The 20,582-nt window shown below is 34.0% G+C and overlaps 2 protein-coding genes across 2 annotated transcripts; both read right to left on the reverse strand.

Annotated features, from left to right (window-relative positions):
- Nucleotides 1-42: 42 nt before the first annotated feature.
- On the reverse strand, nt 43-10,774 carry LOC135687601 (large subunit GTPase 1 homolog). Its single transcript, XM_065204197.2, has 15 exons — nt 10,611-10,774; nt 7,327-7,447; nt 6,409-6,529; nt 4,920-5,006; nt 4,646-4,735; nt 4,416-4,476; nt 4,081-4,163; nt 3,403-3,478; nt 2,381-2,875; nt 1,766-1,909; nt 1,436-1,559; nt 1,101-1,180; nt 803-916; nt 605-652; nt 43-262 (listed from the first exon to the last, which is right to left on the reverse strand). Exons 1-15 carry the CDS (start codon nt 10,689-10,691, stop codon nt 122-124), a joined length of 1,866 nt encoding a protein of 621 aa, XP_065060269.2. The 5' UTR covers nt 10,692-10,774; the 3' UTR covers nt 43-121.
- A 1,159-nt stretch (nt 10,775-11,933) lies between these two features.
- LOC135687603 (eukaryotic translation initiation factor 3 subunit F) lies at nt 11,934-19,487 on the reverse strand. The gene is made up of 8 exons (XM_065204199.2): nt 19,281-19,487; nt 16,619-16,698; nt 15,534-15,671; nt 15,066-15,157; nt 14,327-14,402; nt 13,465-13,525; nt 12,569-12,682; nt 11,934-12,052 (listed from the first exon to the last, which is right to left on the reverse strand). Exons 1-8 carry the CDS (start codon nt 19,464-19,466, stop codon nt 11,972-11,974), a joined length of 828 nt encoding a protein of 275 aa, XP_065060271.1. The 5' UTR covers nt 19,467-19,487; the 3' UTR covers nt 11,934-11,971.
- Between the last annotated feature and the right edge of the window lie 1,095 nt (nt 19,488-20,582).

Here is a 20,582-nt window from a genome sequence, read left to right on the forward strand (position 1 = left end):
ATATTTTTAATCCAACAGTTTCAAGTTGAAGAGAAAAAACTCTTGACTAGAAATGTCATGAATAAGACAAAAATGCAGAAATCCAACATTGATGACACGACAAAGAAAAACCTATTCAGAATTAATCGTTCTTAATACGTCGCAACTTCTCCCTTTTGTTTCTATTAAAATGTTTCTTCCAAGGTTTTGCTTCTGCTGTAGTACTTCCATCTGGCAGTTGTCGAACTCCTGACGGTGCATTGTAATGTATTGAGCTTTCCCGCTGGTAATGAAATGTAAATGACCAATGAGCAAATGACAAATTCAGTAACCGGGACCACATCAATCTCCATATTGGAAAGTATAGATTATAAAGGTGGCTTTTGCAGAGAAGAGGGGGTTTGATTTATGCAACATATTTTGTTGTTTTCTTTAAAATATTTAGTGTTTATGCAATTAAATTAAAGGCAATATTGGAAGATGATAACAAAAACTGTCTAACTTTTCCGTCAAACTTGATCAATTGCAGATAAAACAGCCTAATATTTTTCTGCATTAAAGAAAAAATAACAATTTGCTAACAAAAAGATTGACCGTAACTTATCAATAAGGGGAAAGTTTTTACCTGTGAAAAGAATTCCTTGTCAATACCAGTTGTCCTCTTTCTCTGACTCTAAAATATCAAAACAAGGGCCATGTCAAAAAAAGTCTTTAGTTAATGGTGATACAGATGACTCTAAAGCAACAAGCACACTGTGCCATTATATTCAGGAAATGAAAGCAGGTTTCTACAATATACGTGAAAAATCCTATTCACAATTACCTGGGCTGAATTTTCTCCGACTTTGAGCACCCGTAATTTTGGTAATTCTTTTGAAACTGGCTCAAACTCTTCTATAGATGCATTTGGTGACGGCTCGCGGTAGAGAAGTTTACCCTGCAAAGAAAAATAGTAGATATAAATAATTACCCACGAGAGGACTCAATAAAATAAATACGCAAAGATATTTCACATCATAAGCATATTTACAATGTCTCGGCTTTGAATAAGCTTCTTCTCGGCTGCAATTTTAAATCATTTCAAGCCAAAATGCATACTATGGTTATATAAAAGAACGTACATGTAGAAAGTCTTTGATGACGTGTCTGGAGCCCCGTGCACAATCCGGCATACCATGTGCCGTCATGAAGCCACGCATGCCTACAATAGATGTTTCCTGACGTGACAATATATATTACAACGGGAAACACTTTTGAATGGATTCATAAAGTTTTTAACAAATACCAACATTTAAGGAAACGTAGAAGAAAAACAGTTTCCAGATTACAAAGGCTGTAATTCCCTAATTTTCTTACTTCTCAATAAAACCAAAAAAGAATAGACCCTGGTATAATATCTAAAATTAATATTTTCCACTGTCAATTCAGTCAAGTGCAAAATAGGGCGGTTGCTTACTCGAATAGGCAGAAAGAAACTCGTCACCAGTCGGAGCTCTGTCAGGATCTTCACCTTCTCCAGGTCGTGAAATATTGATCCCGTAAAGATTCTCCAAAATTTTACGCGGAATCAGTTTGCAGAGCTTCACAAGAATTAAGGAACATCAAGATGAAATGATTAACCCTATATTAACACTAAATACACAACAAAGCAATATTGACATACACATTAGAAAAAAATGGCAATAGTATTAAGCCTTAATTTCGTATAAAACCAGTTCGTATCAAACGATTAAGAACTAGTCTCTGTTCATAGCTATGTTTATTAACTAATTCAGAAAAAGGATACAAGTGTGGACGGCGGGCGGTAATCCCTCATTTGGTCGACAGGCAAAATACCATAAAGAACCATTTCTGCTTTTGTTGACACGAAAGTCGGAAACACAAGGCCTGGGCAGTCACATAAACAAACTTCATCGCTAATGTTGATGGTCTGAAAGGTAACACACATTTATCTTCAAACATCAAAAAGTCACTCTTGTTAATTGAAATAATAAAAAATAGTGTAGAGAGTTGAATTATGACGAAGCCTTAACTGGTCAGAAAATTTCATATTTTCTTTTAATTCTTCTAAAAAAGCTAAAAAAAAAGCTAAAGCTAAAAAAGTGTATAGCCTTAACACAAAACATCGTTAACAATTCAGCACTCCTAGATTCAAGAATCTTAAAATTGTTGAGATTTTTTCAAAAAAGTTTATGTTTTCTCTTCTTTATGAAAATTAACTTTACTTGATTCAATTTTGCAAAGTATGTTTCAGAAGCACAACTCCAACATTGATTCGGGGGATGGGGGGCTCGAATTAACAGGGGCAACGTAAAGTAGAAAATTGCATAAATTGCCTTTTGTCTCAAAATCTTCTCTGGGATGGTAGCTTTATAAGAATAGTGAGCAAGATAAAACCAACCTGAAAATGCTTTGTTTTGCCTGGTGTCGCTGAAACTGATGTCTTTTTTGTTCCAAGGAGTGCATTTATCGTTGAGCTTTTCCCTACATTCGGAAAGCCAACCATACCAATCGTTATTTTATCTTTTCCTGGACATTTTGTAATTTTAAGGTCTTCAAAATATTGTATAAGATCAGTCCTAGATAAAACTGAGAAGCCATTCTTTCTATCATTATTTCCCTCTTCTTCCGGCAAATTATTCTTTTCCTCACATTGACAATGATCTTCTTCTTTGAGCTCCTCTTTACCAATATCCATATCTTCATTGCCAGTAACAACCTCAGCTTGACTAATAAGATCGCTATTCTCGTGTCCTTCTTTCTCAACAATCTTTACATCCTTCATTTCATGCTCACTTTCCACGTGGCTCTCTGTGTCCATTAAATCCTCTTCGCTAGAATCTCTATCTTCATATGGTGTTTTACTGTTCGCAACTTCTTCAGCACTTTCCTTTTCCTGTAAGCAAAGTAAAGCAAATCATTATCAAAAAAGTACAAGCATTTGATGATAGTATAATAAATTGGACCTGTGTAAAAAATCTCAATGAAATGAGGAGGCCATTGAAATTTATGAAGAGCAACCCACATTTTAACATAGCAAAGTGCAGACAAAAAGGAGCTGGCAAATTTCTTTTAGACAGATATGATGGATAAAAATATTTAGAACCATTCTAATTTCCTCTAATTTTAAAGCAAGTCAATCAAATCTATGAACCGCATCGTAGAAAGGGTAAGCGAAAATTATCACAAATTAGAAAAAATTTTCTACCTGCAAGGTTAAGGGACATAACATAACCTAAAAGCCTTCATAAAGCTTTTAAGAAATGTTTATCGCCTTAGACCTAACAAGAGAATATATCCAGGGTATGTTTAAATACATATGCCATAACCATAACTGATTTATGCGTGTTTGTTGTTGTTCATTCTCGTCGTGTTGCGATGTTACTCATTTACTACTAGGTTTAAATAGTAAACTTTACTTACTGACTGGCTTGCAGCTAGCGCTGACCAGAACAGCACTGTCATGTTTATTGAATCAAAATATTCTGCCCAAAATTGCCTTTATTTGAAAAATATAGAATGTGTTACAATAACCCTAGTAATTATGACATACCATAAATACAAGCAATTTGTGTTGTATAAAATATAGTTATATATAAATATATATATAAAAATGGATATAAAATGCATATATACAGCCATATTGACAGTCATATTAATCGAGGCTTATCAAAAATTTAATAATATACAATATCTAACTATTTTCTAATATTAAATAGCCATAAACATATGATTTTAATATCTGACTGTCTATAATATTTGCACTTACAATATACATCATTAAAAAAACTTGGATTGATTCATAGAGCTTAGGCAGTCAGGAATCATTAGATACAGATTAAAGGGAGCTTTTTAAAGAAGTTTGTTACATCCAATTTAAGATCGACATATGATCACTTAATTCAATATCATTAGGTCAAGTGGAATTTCATATTGTGAAATAGTACTTTCAGTATCATAAACGTTAATTCTATGCTGGAGTTAAAATTCATACTCACTTTACAAATAAATGGGAAAACTAAATACTTGGCAAATTGTTATTATTAAAGTCTATCTTACTGCCCAAATTTGAGGCGTAAAAAGAAAATATTGATCTCATACCTTTGCTTTTCTGTAAGAAAATCCGCTTTGTTTATGATGATTATATTATCTTTTTCAGCATCAACCTCTTGCACATACTTTTCCTTAACGTGAAAAACAAAGATATTGATTTTGATAATTGATTATTGTATAAGGTAAAGAAAGAAATCTACTTAGAGAGATAGAGCTTGTGCATTAATTATTACCAAAATCATTTCGTGATTTTAATTATTAACAGACACAATTCATTTCTGTAAAGCAATTTCTTAGGAACAACGAGATAAAGGCTTCAAAAGACAGTCTTAACAGGGTTTCAATTACAAAAAGAATGAGTCCACTACAGATTGATAGCTTACCAGATCATTGCATTTGAACATTAATGGGTTCCTTGCATCCACAATCTGGCACAAAACGTCACTAAAATTATATTGAAATAAAAATTTCATTATACCACTGTGTTTTTAAAGAAGTTGCATCATGCAAAGCAAGAAAAATCTACACATTTAAAGAGAAGAACCATTTGAAAAGGAAGATTCTACTCAATTTGAATAATTTGCTCCCTCTATAAGAAAACTGAAACACCAACCTTCTTTCAATGACTCTCCATAATTGCCTCCACACATCAATATTCTTTTCATATGGCGTAAGAACAAGTTTTTCATCCTTTTCGTCAAGGCTAGAAAGGAAACACTTTAAAGTTATTTTTATTTTAACTAAAAAATATATCACAGTTTCAGAAAATAGGCATGAATGCAATTAATTCAGCAAAAATTAATCAATGTACAATTAAAGGAATTGTTTTTGGGACATTGATGAACAAAAAAGAACTAAATATAAAAAATATTGCAAAAGACACATACATGGCAAGTTGTCTTCTCCATTGAAGAAATGATTCTTTTTCAGAATCTTCAAGCTCAGCAGCTGTCATGGATGAATTCCAATCAGGTCTGAAAATGTTGAAAACAACTAGTTAGCGGGAAAAAAATCAAATAAGAAGGCAATATGGCTCAAATATGTTCAATCACTCAATCCTAACAGCCCTAAGTTCAACCTTTCACTTTGAAGAGACAGATGGTCTAGATCTATTGATTAAGAATTAATGAATTTCTAGCTTCTAAAAAAAAGGACACAGAATTAGCAAATTAGCTGGAATCAGGTAAGGATATCATGAGCTTTTTTATGCGATTGTTGTATTGTGAATGTGCAGTAAATGTGGGTATTTGTACTATCTTTTGAAGGTATTATGTACCAATACAAAGTGATAGTCTATATTACAATAATCTTGATACCTTGAGAGAAAAAAGGTACAAATTCTTTTCCAAAGACAGCAACAAAATTCATTCACTTTGCATGAGAATGGAACTTCATTAAAGAACATAATTGTGTGGAATCTTTAGTAACAAAAGGAGTTTCACTATGGTTGGTTGTTATTTTAAGATTTAGGAATTACCAATTTTAAATTTATTGATTCCCCAGACCTGTCAAGTTTCAGTTTTGAAAAAGAGTGAGGATCCAGAATGAATCAAGACTGCCACTCAGGGCAAAGGTTGGGTTTGGGGGCGTAGCCCGATAAAATTTCTCGTTGCCACGACCTCTCATTCTTTGGAAACCACTATTTTTAATAAATTCCTGTCACACAGAGACCCTTTTTGAAGGATATTGTCATTATTAGTCAAATTATTACATGAAAATCACTTCGCTCTGCAGGTGATATGAAAGCAGCACTCAATAAACATGCTTAACACTATTCTCTCTAGTTTTTATTGAGAAAAAATTTATAGCAGTACATAACTTCCGCCACCACATCATGAAATATATAAACAAGAAAGGTATCAATAATTAATATTGAACTAGCTCTCTGATAAAAATGATACCACTTAAACTTTGCAGATTCGCTGTTATGCCTATCTGGGAAAGGGTGCTTTTGCTAGGATTCAGAATAAAAAATGAAACCATGCAAAAAGACCAAAGTGTGTGTGTCTCATGCAAAATGTGTGAGTCTTGGTAGGTCTGGATCCCCTCAAAAAAAGTAATCATCTTCATGCATCAAGCATTAGCATTTGCCAAAAGTTCAGTTCAATGTACAAACTTTTCTATTGTGTAATGTTACTTATTCCAAATTATTAATTGCTGCAAGTGTGCAATCAAAACTATTTGATTTTGATTAGCCAAATAGACTGTTTGTATATAACTATTTAACTTAACAAAAAGAATCTATCAAAATTATAAAGAATTTTAAAGGCTCTAATTAAAAAATTATTTAAACAGTTTTAAAACCTGAAAAACAATTGAAAATAACTAAATTAGAGACACCATGACCATGAAAAAAAATTTCAAAATGCATACTACCTTCTTGGGATATTAAGCAGCTCTTTGTTCATGTCTTGAAAGTTCTTTATTTCTTCTAATTCCTTTTCACTAAGAATACCAGGTACATGACTTGGGGTAACTATGGTTGTATTCAATTTTTCTGAAAAAGCAAAGCTTTGATTAGTCTGAAAAGAGTGCAATTCAGACAATATAACAATGATTTCAATCTTTTTTTGAGCAAATGCTAACAACTAAGAGCCTGGGCCTGAAAATTTTTTAAACATGCTTGCAGCTTCTTTGTTATCTCAAGCAAAGTTTTCCTTTACAAGATAAGGAACACAAATGGGCAATGTTGAGGATACAATATTTAGCTTCGTAATGAACAAAACAATGACACATTATAGTTCTTTTCACACAAAATGCAAACATGCATTGTTTATATTACACAATAGATTTCTTAACAAAGACTTGCTTATGTACATTCGCACATTTTGCTGTTGGTAGTTAGTTGAGTTACAAAATGGTGAATTTTATATTACGATATGGAACTCATTACTAAACGTCTTCTATTAGAATGATCTCAAGGCAACAATTCTTAACAGGCAATTTTCCATCAGTGATGAAATAATAATGCATTCATGCACATTTTTGCCCTGGCTAACTTTGGTTTCAACCAATTTCAGTAATACCAAGAAAGATTTTCTTCAATGGTCATAAATTTCCAAATATTAGCTTTACCACAACATTCTATATAAGCTGATTAATATATAATATAAGATTAATATAAGATTAATATATATGACTTATGTGTTGCAGAAACAAACAATCTATCACAAAGATGATATTTTCAGGTTGAGTTATTATTTGTGTATAAAAACAAATTAGCTTATACATCGAATGATTAACAAATCTCTCAACATAATGTTTGCAGAAAACAATTTAAAAACCATTTGATACCTGCAGTAAATTCCCTGTTTGCAAGTTCAGCTGTTGTGATGAACTCATTCAGCGCACTCTGTTCTGTGATGGACTGTATGACTGACTTTCCAGGCTCATCATGTAACTCTGTTGTGTGACGCTAACATTGGCATAAAAGAAAAAAATCTTAAAATGCATATCAGGCTTTATTATAAAACATAAAACAAAAAGAGTCAAACTGTTAAAAATAAAAAAAGATTAACGACACTATCAATCACAAAAGCTAGCATAACTTACTCAATCCATCAACAAACCATGGTCAATCCATTGAATAAAAAAGACAAACAATTAAACAATAATATACATTGAACAACTATAAACCACAAAAGCTAAGCATTAAACTCAATCAATTCACCAAACTCCAACTTTTAGGATAAAACACACTAATGAATAGTACAATCTACAAAATGCGAAACATATTTAAAAATTAAGTTCGCCAGGTCATTGCGGTAAAGTTTTAACAACCTATCCAGGCAGGCCAGAGCCAGGGGGCTATAGCCCACCCCCCCCTTTCTGCTGATGTTAAGGTTGTGGCATCAAAGATAATGGTGGCAAACAATTATAATGGTTAATCCATTTACGTAGAGCCTCCCTCCCTCCACTCCAAATATCGCCCCATTACACTGTATCAATAAAAATCAAGAAGGCAACAAACATAATACTAGACAAATACAGGCAGGCCACTTGCATAAAGTCTTAGGTGTGCAAGTACCCTATATTCCAAGCCTTTTACATTCAAAATTTCACACAAGCTGTCATTTAAGAGTCTAAAATAATTTGCATACTGCAGGCTTTCTTTGGAAGGCATGCGATCACCCTGCCTTCCAGTGCAAGCCCTGGCACATGCCTACTGCCTTCCAGGAGTGCAAAATATCACACGCCTTCTTTTATTATGAGAGCAAAATTTATAAACTATTGGTTTTGTGGGTTTTTGAGACAAATTAAAATGTATATCCTTCCTTGTTATTATTACTTCATGCAACTTAAAAAGGCTTGATACCTTATCTTGATTGCGAATTAAATGAATTTTTTTTAAATAACCATAGGACTTATCTACCTTATCTACCTAATAACCTTAGGAATTGCAATGTTATCACACCCAGATCCGAGTATAACCAATTTTACGGTATGACCAAAAATGTCTGGCCCCTTGAATTCTGTCTAACTTCATACAAATTCCCTCAGTATAATGAGCCCCGTATATAACAAATTCTCATCATTACAAACCTTCATCATAATTTTTCTAAATACACAAAACTTTTCTAAAAATGTTCACCGTTACTTTGGTCTACTTATTCCTGGTGTATTTTCATCACTATTTGCCAGGAGAATCATTATTGTCATCTGCAAAACATACATTGGCAAACATGCACTTTCTATAATGCTGAAAATTGAGATGAGATTTGTACACCTTTTCAAGGCTTTATGGCATTTCAGGGAACAAATCCAAACAAATAAAGACTATAACAGACATTTCGTCCCAAATATTAATAAAACATTTAGTGTATATAGTGAACAAGATCTTCATTTTTGATCACTAATTGAGCAAATGTAGCAGATCTGCCTATTATACAATATAAAGTAGCAGATTTGCTGATTATCCAATAAAAAGCAGCGGATTTGTGGATTTATTTTGGCAACATCCAATTTGATAAAAAATGGTCCATGATTATCTCTAATGCATATATATTTTATGGATTATCTACATCTGGTCAATGAAGTACATAAAATAGCTGTTCTACTTGATAACAGAGGGCCCTCAGAGTACAGGTTTTAATGCAAAAGCGGCCATTACAACCAGATGAACGTCAGAGCATCAATGACTCTGCTAAGGATTCATTATTGAAGTTGATGAAAACTGCTTATGCCCTAGCAAAATTTTTCTGTACTTGCAGTACTGTTTTTTGCTGATATATTAAACAAGATCAGTGCTGTTATGTCACATGCCACCAGAGGCCTGGATGTTTTCAGGCATGCAGTGACGAAAGACCAAAGACAACCTAGATACAGACAGTAAGGCAAGATCTGGCCAGCAAGATCTAAACAATTTGATATGTTTAGATCAGAAAAGTAGTAAAGTCAGAGAATGAAAGTTATAAAATTGGTTCAGTAACAAATATTAAGGAGCTTCTTGTTCAACCCTTGCCTCAATTTTTCAAACAGTGCTGTCTGACACCAGTATACTTGTATTTGTATTTGTATTTGTTTCTACCTAGCATCCGAAAGGTAGTTTATAGGAAACTGAGAAGCTATGTTTATTGAGCAGTGTCCTGGTCCTTCCTCTCGATGTGACCACACCTCATGATTCCTACGCCTGGAATTACAGAGAGCTGGTGACTTTCCCCACTCTGGGTGGAAGTTTGGTCATGCAAGGGACTCGATCCTTGGACCCTTGGGTCTGTAGTCAGCGCCAGTACTATTCTTTTTCTTCTGCTTTTCTCTCTCCTTCTTCGTTTTAGATATATTTCAAGAGATCAATGATTGTATCACTTTCTTCTAGACTGAATTGTGATGATTTCAAAAAATACGGATGATGATGATGATTTCAAAAAATAACAAATACAGATTTGTTACATTGTGGGCAGAATCCATGTGGCCAGATATTTTTTGTCATACAGGAAAATCAGTTATATCCAGGTTTCATAACATTGGGATTCTGTTGTTGATTAGTCCTATGATTATTTCAAAAAATCTTATACAATCCATTAATAAAGGACTTTGCTCTCAAAATTAAAGAAGGAGTGTGATATTTTGCACTCCTAAAAAGTAGTATTGGGCATGTGATTTCATGCCTTTCCAATGAAAGCCTGACCTGAATAATGATGTTTTATTGGGTAATGTGTATGCTCTTGGGGAGATCTTTGCTGGAAAAAATTTACCATAAAATATTAATGATAGACTGGCTTTGATCATTTCTCCAACTGGCTGGTGGAGGTTCTTCAGCAACATGTTGCTAAGTTATTGTATGTATATATATATATGTAAACTACCGAATTTTAATCAAAAATATGATATTAAGTACTTAGACAGTAGACACATAATCTGTATGTTGCTCAGGACACTGAGATAGCCGAAAAACATTTGGAGCCCAGTGTCATGTTACTTGGTTCATAAAATCGATCTATAGATGTTGGAAAATGGTTGAAATATATCTTAACGTTAGACTAGTTTTCAAGTTCTTAAATGTCATCATTTCATTACTACCAATTTAGTCCAAGCTGAAGATAAACATTCTCGTAGCTGCTCAATTTCAAAATTATTACCGTGCTTCTTCCAGGCAAAACTGGTGCTCTTTTACTTCGAATCAATGATTTCCCCAGATTCTGTGCGTTCTTCTTCCCCATTTTATACAGCGATCAGCTTCACTTAAAATTTCAACTTCTGTACATGTGTTGTCAAACCTTGGCAAACCTTGTGAATTGGCTTCACTCTCGTTTTCAGGCAGAGGCTGTAAAGGCATGCATGGTCAAAAACCATGGGGTAACATAGAATTCAAATTTAGTATCCAAATTTGAAAATTTACCTTCAATTTGAGCGTAGCTCAAATTCACTTTTTTAAACTCCGCTCAAAAAGCTCCCATTTTTTTACAGGGAAAATTAATCAAACAGGTGGGACATAGGTGTTTCGCTGAAGGTACAAAGGTGATATTTGGTTTCTAGTATTATTTATGAGAAACTGGTTTATAAGAAAATTGCACTGGAATTGCCAAAAATTTAAGAAACTTTAGTACCAAGCTCAGGAAAATTTAAGAAACTGTACAATTTCAATTTTTGAAAAAAGAGAGTCTATTGACTCACTTTTATGCCCAAAGCTTTTCTCTTGTTGATTTTTCTTGGGAAAAGATAGCATAAGCATACATAAGATTTTGTTCTGCATGGGTTTTTATGTGACGATACGCGTTTATATTCTTCCAAAATTGCTCAACTTCAAACAAAAGGGCAACTTTGGCTCTCGAAAATACGAAACCAACTGAGAAACTTTTAGTACTAAAACGCAGACATTTGATGCTTTTAGTACTTAGTGCTCATCCAAGTTTCTTATGAAAAGAATGTATTCGTTAACTGTGAAATTTTGCAAAAATATTCATAACTGAAGCAATTTCATTAATCAAACACCCCCACAGACGGAAAGTTTTCTCTCCACAGCCACTGGGTTTTAGAATGAATCGGTCAATCAATCTCGAAACAGAGGCAGGTGATTGGCTAACTGTCTTTTCATGGTGATAACAGTATCTACTATGCTCAAACCTAGCCCTGACAACCCAGGTTGCCGGTAATAAGTTATGAGGTCATTTGAAGACATCTGCTGGTTGGAAAGATGACTTGACAGAGCATGAACTTAGGATCAAATCCAGACCAGCATCAAAATACAAATATGAAACTTAGAATTGGCATTGTGGCAAAAATAAACTAGAATATTTTTTTTACTAGAATATAGGTAATAAAGGCATCAGAAAACTGTTTTCCACCCGTGGTGACGTGACTGAGGCCATGTTGACCAATCTAATGGCATACTTTTAGATTTTTTCTCGAGTTATGGATAAGCCCCATAGAATATCGAGTAAAAGAGAGAAAAGAAGCAAAACTTCTAGGAGGTTTTCATAAATATATAACAACGAAGGTCCTATATAAGTCCATTCAATTTTGTTCCGATTGAAAGCTGTGTCTTTGTCAACGTAGCAAGGTACATAACCATCAGCAGATCCTGGGAACAATAAAATAAACAAATCATATTGACCAATGTCCTACTCAACTGTCGCCTGATGAAAAACATTTGCCGTATATCCTTGAATTGAGCCCCTTGAGGGCTTGTTATTATTCAAAGTTGTTGAAAAGGGGTAAATGCTAAGGGGTATAACATAGGGGACCACCAGACAAATCGTACGATTTCAAAGCATTTTCTACACTAGCTTTTCATAAAATCACTTTATTTGACAATTTACTTATCAGAATTCATGAAATTGGCACGAAGGCTAATTAGAAAAGATGGCGTCTCATCAAACAGTTTAAGTCCAAGGTAGGGGCTGGTTCATATGATGCCTTTTTCTTTAAAAAGAGTGGCTAAAATAATGTTACCATAGTTGAAAAGATTAGTAGGCTACATTTCAGCGGATGTCAAACAGAAAAAGTAAACGAAATAAGAGATTTGATTATGATCATCCTTTTCAGTATAAAAGAAAGAAAATGGGCTAGAATTAACGCGTTCACTAGAGGTACGAACCTGCATGTTACAATTCAACATTTTTTCAAGCTGGTCTGGATCCATTTGAGGAACAGACCCTACCACATCCATCAAGGCTCTACCGATGTCGTTGTTAGGTGCTGCTTTGCCATTCTTTAAAAGCAAAAAAATCAAATAAAGATGAAAGTCGCACAGGTATAATTACTATAACTGGTGCATTGAATTAAATTTCTCTAAGCTTCAATTCTGCCCGAATGTGAGAGGCTCCAAAAACACGTCCATTTGAATTCTGTTCATAAGACCATGTGCAAAGTTAATGATCAAAAGAATAACACTTTCATTCAAATCACTCACTTAAAATAAGAGACGTTGCTTTTTGAAAAAAGTCGAATATAAGGCAGTTAAAAATGAATAAATCAAACTCTTCATGTAACGAAACACATAAATTAAAAGCAAAGTTGGCCTAGTAAAACGACTGTGAGGTAAACTAGCGAAAGCAAGCACCTCACAAATACACCTTGTCTTTTCAGGAAGGTTGCAGACTTATTGTCCGATAAAATGGACATCTGGACTATGAAGATTGCCATAAATAGGTCGACAGCTAAATTTATTACGAATTCACAAGTTTCCTTCATAGTCTTAAATAAAACTATACTTTTGTGTTGCCAAATATAGGTTTCTCAATCGATAGAATTGAATTCTAACTTTTAGGGATCATCAAAACATGTTTACAAGCCAAGTTTCCTTGCTTGAAAATTTTGACAACACATAAATTGAGCCTTCAAAGTATATACGAAGCTATTGAACCTAATTTATATAAAATCAGATCACATTGCTAACATAAGGGAATCTTAAACATTGCTACCATGGCAAAGTACAGTCAATCGATGAGGATTAGCCGCAAATAGATCTGATCAAACAACACGTTGACTCACCAGAACATCGTTGACATATTCTACTGTTTGCCCGAGTCTTTCAATTAGTTTGTCACAGGACCTGAATGCAGAGTTAAAAGTGATTGGTAATAGTGATTGGCAACAGGTGAATACACTGAGTTTACAAAATGACAATCAAACTAACAAGTCCTATTGAATCATCAGCTTCCTAATGAGTCTTATTTTTTGCAACCAAATAATGGTCAACTAAAAATTAATGAAATATTCAATCAAGGTTAGCTAGCTGCATGTATTATAAACTTAATCATTTGGTGCTCCTGTCTCCCTTCATTCTTATTTTCAGAGGGGGGAAATGTGCTTGAAGTAGCTTCGCAGGAAGCTTGACTGTCAAGAAGGAACGAAAAGAAGATGGGAAGAAAAAGAAGAAAGAGAGAGAGTAAAGGAGAAAAGAGAAAAGGGTGAAAAAGAAACGAAGGGAGAAAAAGGGAGGAACGAAAGAAAAGAAAAAGATATTATTTTTTCAACTACTCAAGCACGCTTACGGATTTAACCACAACAAGCTGCAGAGCTGCAGTCTCCTTTCACAAGTTTTAGGCATTTATTGGATAAAGGAAACACTGAAAAATACTAATTCAGCTATATGCCCTCTAAAAGTGTTTTTTTAGAAATACAGAATTAAATTCTGTGCCATCAATATGAAATGCTAGAGAATTTTTAAAGAACATCGTTACAAAAACGTAATCTTAACTGCTTGCGAAATATGTTTTTCTGTATAACTAATTTTCTTCAGCTTGGGTTGATATGTTATCATCAATAAGTATATGCAATCTTCGCAGTCAAGACTAGACTAGACTTGACAGTACAAAAAAGGAAAGAACTTCATCAGTTGATTCTTACTTACCTTGCGATGTGTTGGATATTTGAAAGCAAGGTAAGTGGCTTTTTTGAACCTCCCTTGTTTCTTACAAATGTATCAACTAGAAGGGAAGCACAACTCAGATATATTTCTACAGCCAACTCAGATAAATTATTCAAGTCTTTTGAAAAAACACAGACAAGTGAGTAGATAAAAGGAAATAGGACTCAATGAATAAGACACATACTTCAACTTTTTTACTTCAAATGTGAATAAACATAGAAACCTCATACAGAAAAATTCTATGAGCACAAAATTATGCACAGTGCCTTTCCAAAATTTTATTTGCCAAGCCAAGGAGACCACACCTATTTTTCAGAATAACAATAAGGTCTACTATCCTTACAAAGCTAAGACATAACACTCAAGACTAGGCAGCCTACATAGAAAAAAAATAGTCTAGAAAGCCTTTTCACATAAGAGGAAGAAACCAGCTACCATCAAAATCACCACAGTCACTTAAAGGCTGGTTTTCGTATATGGTAATTTGTCGGTGATAATCCCTGATGCAGCTTCCCGATTGTCTATGACAGTCTGTGATAGCTTATGACCTATGAAAACCGGGCCATCGGGAACCATCGGTGATCATCCCCAATCATAGCAAAAGTCAAAATAATTTGACTTTCCTGACGCTTCCCGACAAACAATAGCAAAGAAAACAGTAGATCAGGAAAGTTCTGTCAAAAGTGAGGTCATTGTCACTAACTGTAAGATATAAACATACTTGCAACTGCTTCTGGCGTGTGGTAAGTGACTTCACATTTGACCGGAGTGAAAATTGTTCCTATTGTTGCACCAGGTACTCCCATCGGTGAACTGAAAGAATTTAAATAACAAGACGTGTTTACTCCAATACGAAATCCAAAATGGAATATGATCAAATTGAGATATTAAAATGAGTTATGATCAAACTTCTTGAGTGGATTGTTCATCTGTAAATTCAAATAATAACTCATTTCACATAACTTTGCATTTTGCAGGATGAAAAATTTGAGAGTTCTTATTTTCCGTTTATTAGAATCAGAATGACAAATTAGAGTTACACCGCCTATCTTTCCTTCTACCACTAGATATATAGTAATCAAGATCCACATTTAAAAACACACAAACGCTTCTAAAATGTAACCATGTGAACCAAAAGTCCATCATTGAAAAATTTATTTATCAAAATAAGTCAAAATAGGGTAAAAACCTTAGGTATGCTTTGATATTCATTTTTCCAGACTTCAAAGTTGTATCTACAGTCAAGTGAATTGGATTTGCAGTGACTCTGGAGTAATACTCATGGATACGCAGTGATTGTTCATTCACATCATCACAGGTAGCAAACCTAGAAAATATTATATAAATCAAAATTATTATAACACCTACAATATTTCAAAACTTTGACATTTAGATTGATATTTACAGGAGAGGGACTTAAAATTGGGAATTTAGAAAAAATATATTTGTATTTGAAAAATTTGTTGGTTTCTTGAAACAACAATTTTTAAAATATCAACAAATAATGTTAAGTGTCAACCTAAGTAAAATAATGTCAATATCTAAAGAATTTCCATTGCACTAGCATCACCAAGATTTGGTTAAAAAAAGCTCCACCAACATCTAAATCTATAACTCAGTCTGCCTTCCTGGTAATGAACAAGGAAGATCTTCTCTGCGCCAACAGAGAAGCTTCTAGTAGCTTCAATGCCATAAATATGTAAAAGCTCTACTCACAGCAGTTAACTTAAAAATTATGACATGTCTAAAGCATAAACCATCTAAAATTTGTTGAAATGTCTGAAGGCAAAAAAAGAAGTAATATCTGCAAATTTTGACAAAATGCCATTAGGAAATTTTCCTGGGGGTGCACCCTGTGTCTACCCTTTTTCTGAGACAATGGGATACCATGGCCTTCAAACAGTAAACCAAAGAATGCAAACTGATCTGTAGTATTGGCATTAGTAACATTGGATAATCATTTTCAATTAACATAACTTGGTCTTTAAAAGGAATGTCCCTGTAAAACAAAGATTTCCAACTCTTATGCAAACAGGTCGTTTCAACTACATTTCCAAAAATGGGCCATTAGATTGCATGATGTTGTTAAGGCTCATCAAGTCCACAATATTTCAAAACGATGCAAAAAAGTACATCCATAAATTGTTAAATTGTTGATGGAGTAACATTGCAAAGTTCTGTTACAACCAAAACCCTCAAATGCCATAATAATTAACCTGGTAAATTTCAAGACATTCTTAATGGCAAAACATTGAAAAATTAATGTATACCAACCATCCAACAATGTCCTCTGAAGGGCAAGCTCTTTTATGCAAATCAAACATGTTAGCTGCATATTCCATCTCTAGAAAGACCTTCAAATACAAAAATATTTGTGAATTTGAAGTTGTGAAAAATAATGGAACCTTCCATGATCATGGTATTTACTCAACACCAATGATAAACAAATCAAGATAACAACAAACTCATAAAGAAAAAAAAAGATATATAACACAAAAGGAAGTGTCTCTTACTATAAAATGTCCCCACATCAAACAACCTGGCTGCTGAGCTTAACATTGTAAATTTGCTGTATTCTATTTTCAAATAATGACTAGCATCTTTGTTGCATTGTTTGAAAAGTTGTGAATTGTTAGCAAAAGGCTATAATCCAAAAAGAACCAGGATATTGGCAAAATTGCTTTGAGGAGTAAATGTATTTTAAAATGGCTTTGAAAAAAGCAAACATTTTACAACATACTTAAAGCTTTTTCGTCTGACACTCCTCAGAGCATAAAACGTCAGAATAGGTTCCGAAAAAACACGTTTGAAAAATATATACCCAGTTGTGGATCGAAATAGGCCAATCAGAAAAACGCAAGCACAAGACCGGTATAGTTGACCAATCAGTGCCGCGAGCCTAAAGAAAAATTACCAATGGAGTCCAAGAGAGAAAACGAACTCCTTTTGTCTACACAATGGCGGCTTTTTCGTTTTTATGTAGATTGACTCCAAAACAAGTGATTCTGCCATTGGTCAACATCTTTTAGACAACCCAGATTGTGCAAAACTCTATAATGACGACATGTTTCGGATAATTGGCAGAGCCCGGTCGTCCTTCCATCTAGCAGTTTTGGAGTCAATCTACATAAAAACGAAAAAGCCGCCATTGTGTAGACAAAAGGAGTTCGTTTTCTCTCTTGGACTCCATTGGTAATTTTTCTTTAGGCTCGCGGCACTGATTGGTCAACTATACCGGTCTTGTGCTTGCGTTTTTCTGATTGGCCTATTTCGATCCACAACTGGGTATATATTTTTCAAACGTGTTTTTTCGGAACCTATTCTGACGTTTTATGCTCTGAGGAGTGTCAGACGAAAAAGCTTTAAGTATGTTGTAAAATGTTTGCTTTTTTCAAAGCCATTTTCAAATTCTGTACCGCAAAAAAATTGTTCAAATGTATTTTAGTGTAAAACAGCATTTCACAATTCTATCAGTAGAATTGAGCATTAAATCTATGATGACCTACAGATGGGGTCTAAATCAGTAACATCCCCCTTTCTATACTTTCCAGCAATAATTGTATACACCTCTACCATTTGATATGGGATCTCTTGCCAATGTGGAATCCATGTAGCAGGGGCGCAGTGGCTGGAGGGGCAGGGGGGCAGCCGCCCTCCCTGGCAAAAATTTTGTTGGATAGTCGGATCGTCAGAAAATCCAACATTTGTCGGAAAATTTGAAATATTAGACAAAATGTAAGGTTTTCTATGGATCCTGTCCAAAAGTTCGCATATTTTTTTAAACCTGTCATAAAATAGGGCATGCTCAACCCTTCTTACTTATTTTCATTAGAGTATTTATCGGAATCTTCGCATTGCTGAAATTTGTAAATGAAATTAATGCTCTGGTCTCAGTTATTTTATAAACTCCCATTTTCGACAGCTAAAGTTCAACTCAATTCATTTCGAAATGAATTCGCTGGTGTTGTAGAAGACGCAAAAAGTTATTGTTTTCGCCATGACTTAGAATAGCAAAATTTTGTCAAGTTAGAGAGAAGAGAGATGCTGCCACACCTCTTTTGAGAAAGATGCTGCTTGAGTAACAGTTTATATAAATATCATTTAAAGGAAAACTATTCTTTTGAATGTGTTAAATCTATTTAAGGTTTAGCATAAATAAGTGCAAAGTAATTATGATGCAATTTAAAACTTGCCAAAAAAAATTTTGCTCTAAACAGCTATAAACACTAATGTGACAGTTTATTGTCTGGTATAGCGAGAAGACCTGTAGGGTGTAAATTTATAACTAGTTGCAATTTTTTTCATAGCGATTCATATTTGGTAAGTTTTGTTAGAATAAAGGCTATTGTTGAACTTGAAGGTGTATAACAAACAAAACATACAACTCAAAAATGGCACATTAAAAATTTTCAGGAAGGTTGTACATCGCTAAAAATGTAACCTGCTGGTTCTTATTCTTTTCTTTCTTTGATTTCTTTGTTTTTACAGGAAAGACTGTCTTTTGATATTTTTGGCCATTAAGAGTGCTCCACATTAATCAGTCAACTTTGAATACAATCAAGTTATGTGAGGTTTTTGGTTACTTTTTTGATGTTGCTGCGTCTTACTTGTAACTAATAAAGTTTTATTTAGGATATAATCCCCTATATAATTTAAAAGATGACATATTTTCTCTCATATGGTCAGAAACAATCTATCATTTACAAAACGTGGCCTAAAAATGTACATAGACTGAATGATAATATTGTTCAAAATTCAACAAAAAGGATGGCTTTTCCTTTTTTGTACATCAGATAATTTTCGGCAGATCAAGTTAAATCAAAGACACGAGGCCGATAAAATCATTAGCGTTTTGGTAAACATTTCGAACATCCCATCATGAATAAATAACTGCGCCAAACAAAAAGAGGAGAGAAGCAGAGCACGCCGTTTTTACCTCATCTTCAGTCTCTTGATGAGGAACAGCAAAGCAATTCTTTACTTCAACGACACCTTTATCGAGATTCCCAACTAATGTTCCGATCACCCGTTTAGCATCTTCCTTTCTTCTCTCATAACTATCGACAATACCAAACAACGCCACAGGATGTAAAATCACTTTCACCACGTCTGGAGTCGCCATTTTGAAAGAAGGCAAATGGTTCGGCAACCTCGATGTGAAAAGTGATGACGTCACAAGCTATATTTTTTAGGATTTTCATTTTTTACGACAAAACCCGAAGAAAGCTCTAAAATGTGCAACATCGGTTAAAAGGGCCATCAATTGCCTTAGATATGGCCACATAAGCACAGGATAACCAAAACAAGATAACAGTTAACAGTTAGCAAAACACGAGGTATTTCACTGGGCGTAGCTCAAAGGGGGCTATTTTGTGGGTATTATAAAAAGTTTTCTTGTTATCTTGTTTCAGGTTATCTTGTCTAAGATAAAATGTTCAAAAAAGTTTTGTCACATTTTGGTACTCTTTGGGCAATATTTTATCACCTCACAAAGGGATGTATAGTGGCTGCATGGTATAAAGAAAGTTTTGGAGTATTTTTCAAAGCTTTATGAGTTTCGCTGTTTTAATACAACTAAGGTTTCGAAATTTACCCCAAATAACAAGCTCATAAAATCATCTATCCTTTTTGTTACTATTGTTCCTGTAATTTCACGAATTTATAAGGCCCATTTCCTCTACATCATTTTATGCTTTGTCGTAGAATTTGAGGCGTAGCGTGCACGCTTGACTGATGGAAGACATGTTGAATTTTACCAGAGGATTCTGGCTCTTGGGTCATTTTGCCGACCCCTGCATCCTTAGAAAAGTATCAAGGCTTTGTGTGCAAGGAAATTTGCATCTGAAGAATATTTTGGACAATATTTCGGTATAATTTCGTTACATCATTGACAATGGAAACAACACAATTGTGTCTATTTAGACCTGATCTAACAGTCAGTCAAATATGTATAAACCAGAAAATTTATGCACGAGATTATTGAAAATTCAAGTTTAGATTTTCAACGTACGTTTTCAACATATGGTATAAAACCAAACAAGTTGGATAAGTCGACTGAGATCAAGCAGAATAAATAAAGAAATGGAATTGGCTATATTTGCCATTAGTAAATTTTCCAACAAATATGTATACGGAGATTGCAAAAACAATTCTTACTTTTGTGCTCCAAAACATGGCTAAAAGTCCTTAAAAACAATACCACGAATTGGGAACACCACGAAAGCATTTAAGGCTGCCC

The sequence above is a fragment of the Rhopilema esculentum genome, chromosome 20 (genome assembly GCF_057945365.1).
Source record: "Rhopilema esculentum isolate cy_ngs chromosome 20, ASM5794536v1, whole genome shotgun sequence".
Taxonomy (NCBI): domain Eukaryota; kingdom Metazoa; phylum Cnidaria; class Scyphozoa; order Rhizostomeae; family Rhizostomatidae; genus Rhopilema; species Rhopilema esculentum.

Bases quoted from the DNA above. Each gene is read 5' to 3' on its own strand.
- LOC135687601 (XM_065204197.2), bottom strand. From the start codon at position 10,691: ATGGGGAAGAAGAACGCACAGAATCTGGGGAAATCATTGATTCGAAGT. The intron at 1,910-2,380 runs GTTGGTTTTATC...GTTACCTTTCAG, and splicing joins GCAAAACAAAGCATTTTCAG to ACCATCAACATTAGCGATGA. The intron at 1,560-1,765 runs GTATCCTTTTTC...ATTCTTGTGAAG, and splicing joins ACCGCCCGCCGTCCACACTT to CTCTGCAAACTGATTCCGCG.
- LOC135687603 (XM_065204199.2), bottom strand. From the start codon at position 19,466: ATGGCGACTCCAGACGTGGTGAAAGTGATTTTACATCCTGTGGCGTTG. The intron at 15,158-15,533 runs GTTTTTACCCTA...AAATTCTTTCAG, and splicing joins AATATCAAAGCATACCTAAG to TTCACCGATGGGAGTACCTG. The intron at 14,403-15,065 runs GTATGTTTATAT...CTTCCCTTCTAG, and splicing joins CACGCCAGAAGCAGTTGCAA to TTGATACATTTGTAAGAAAC.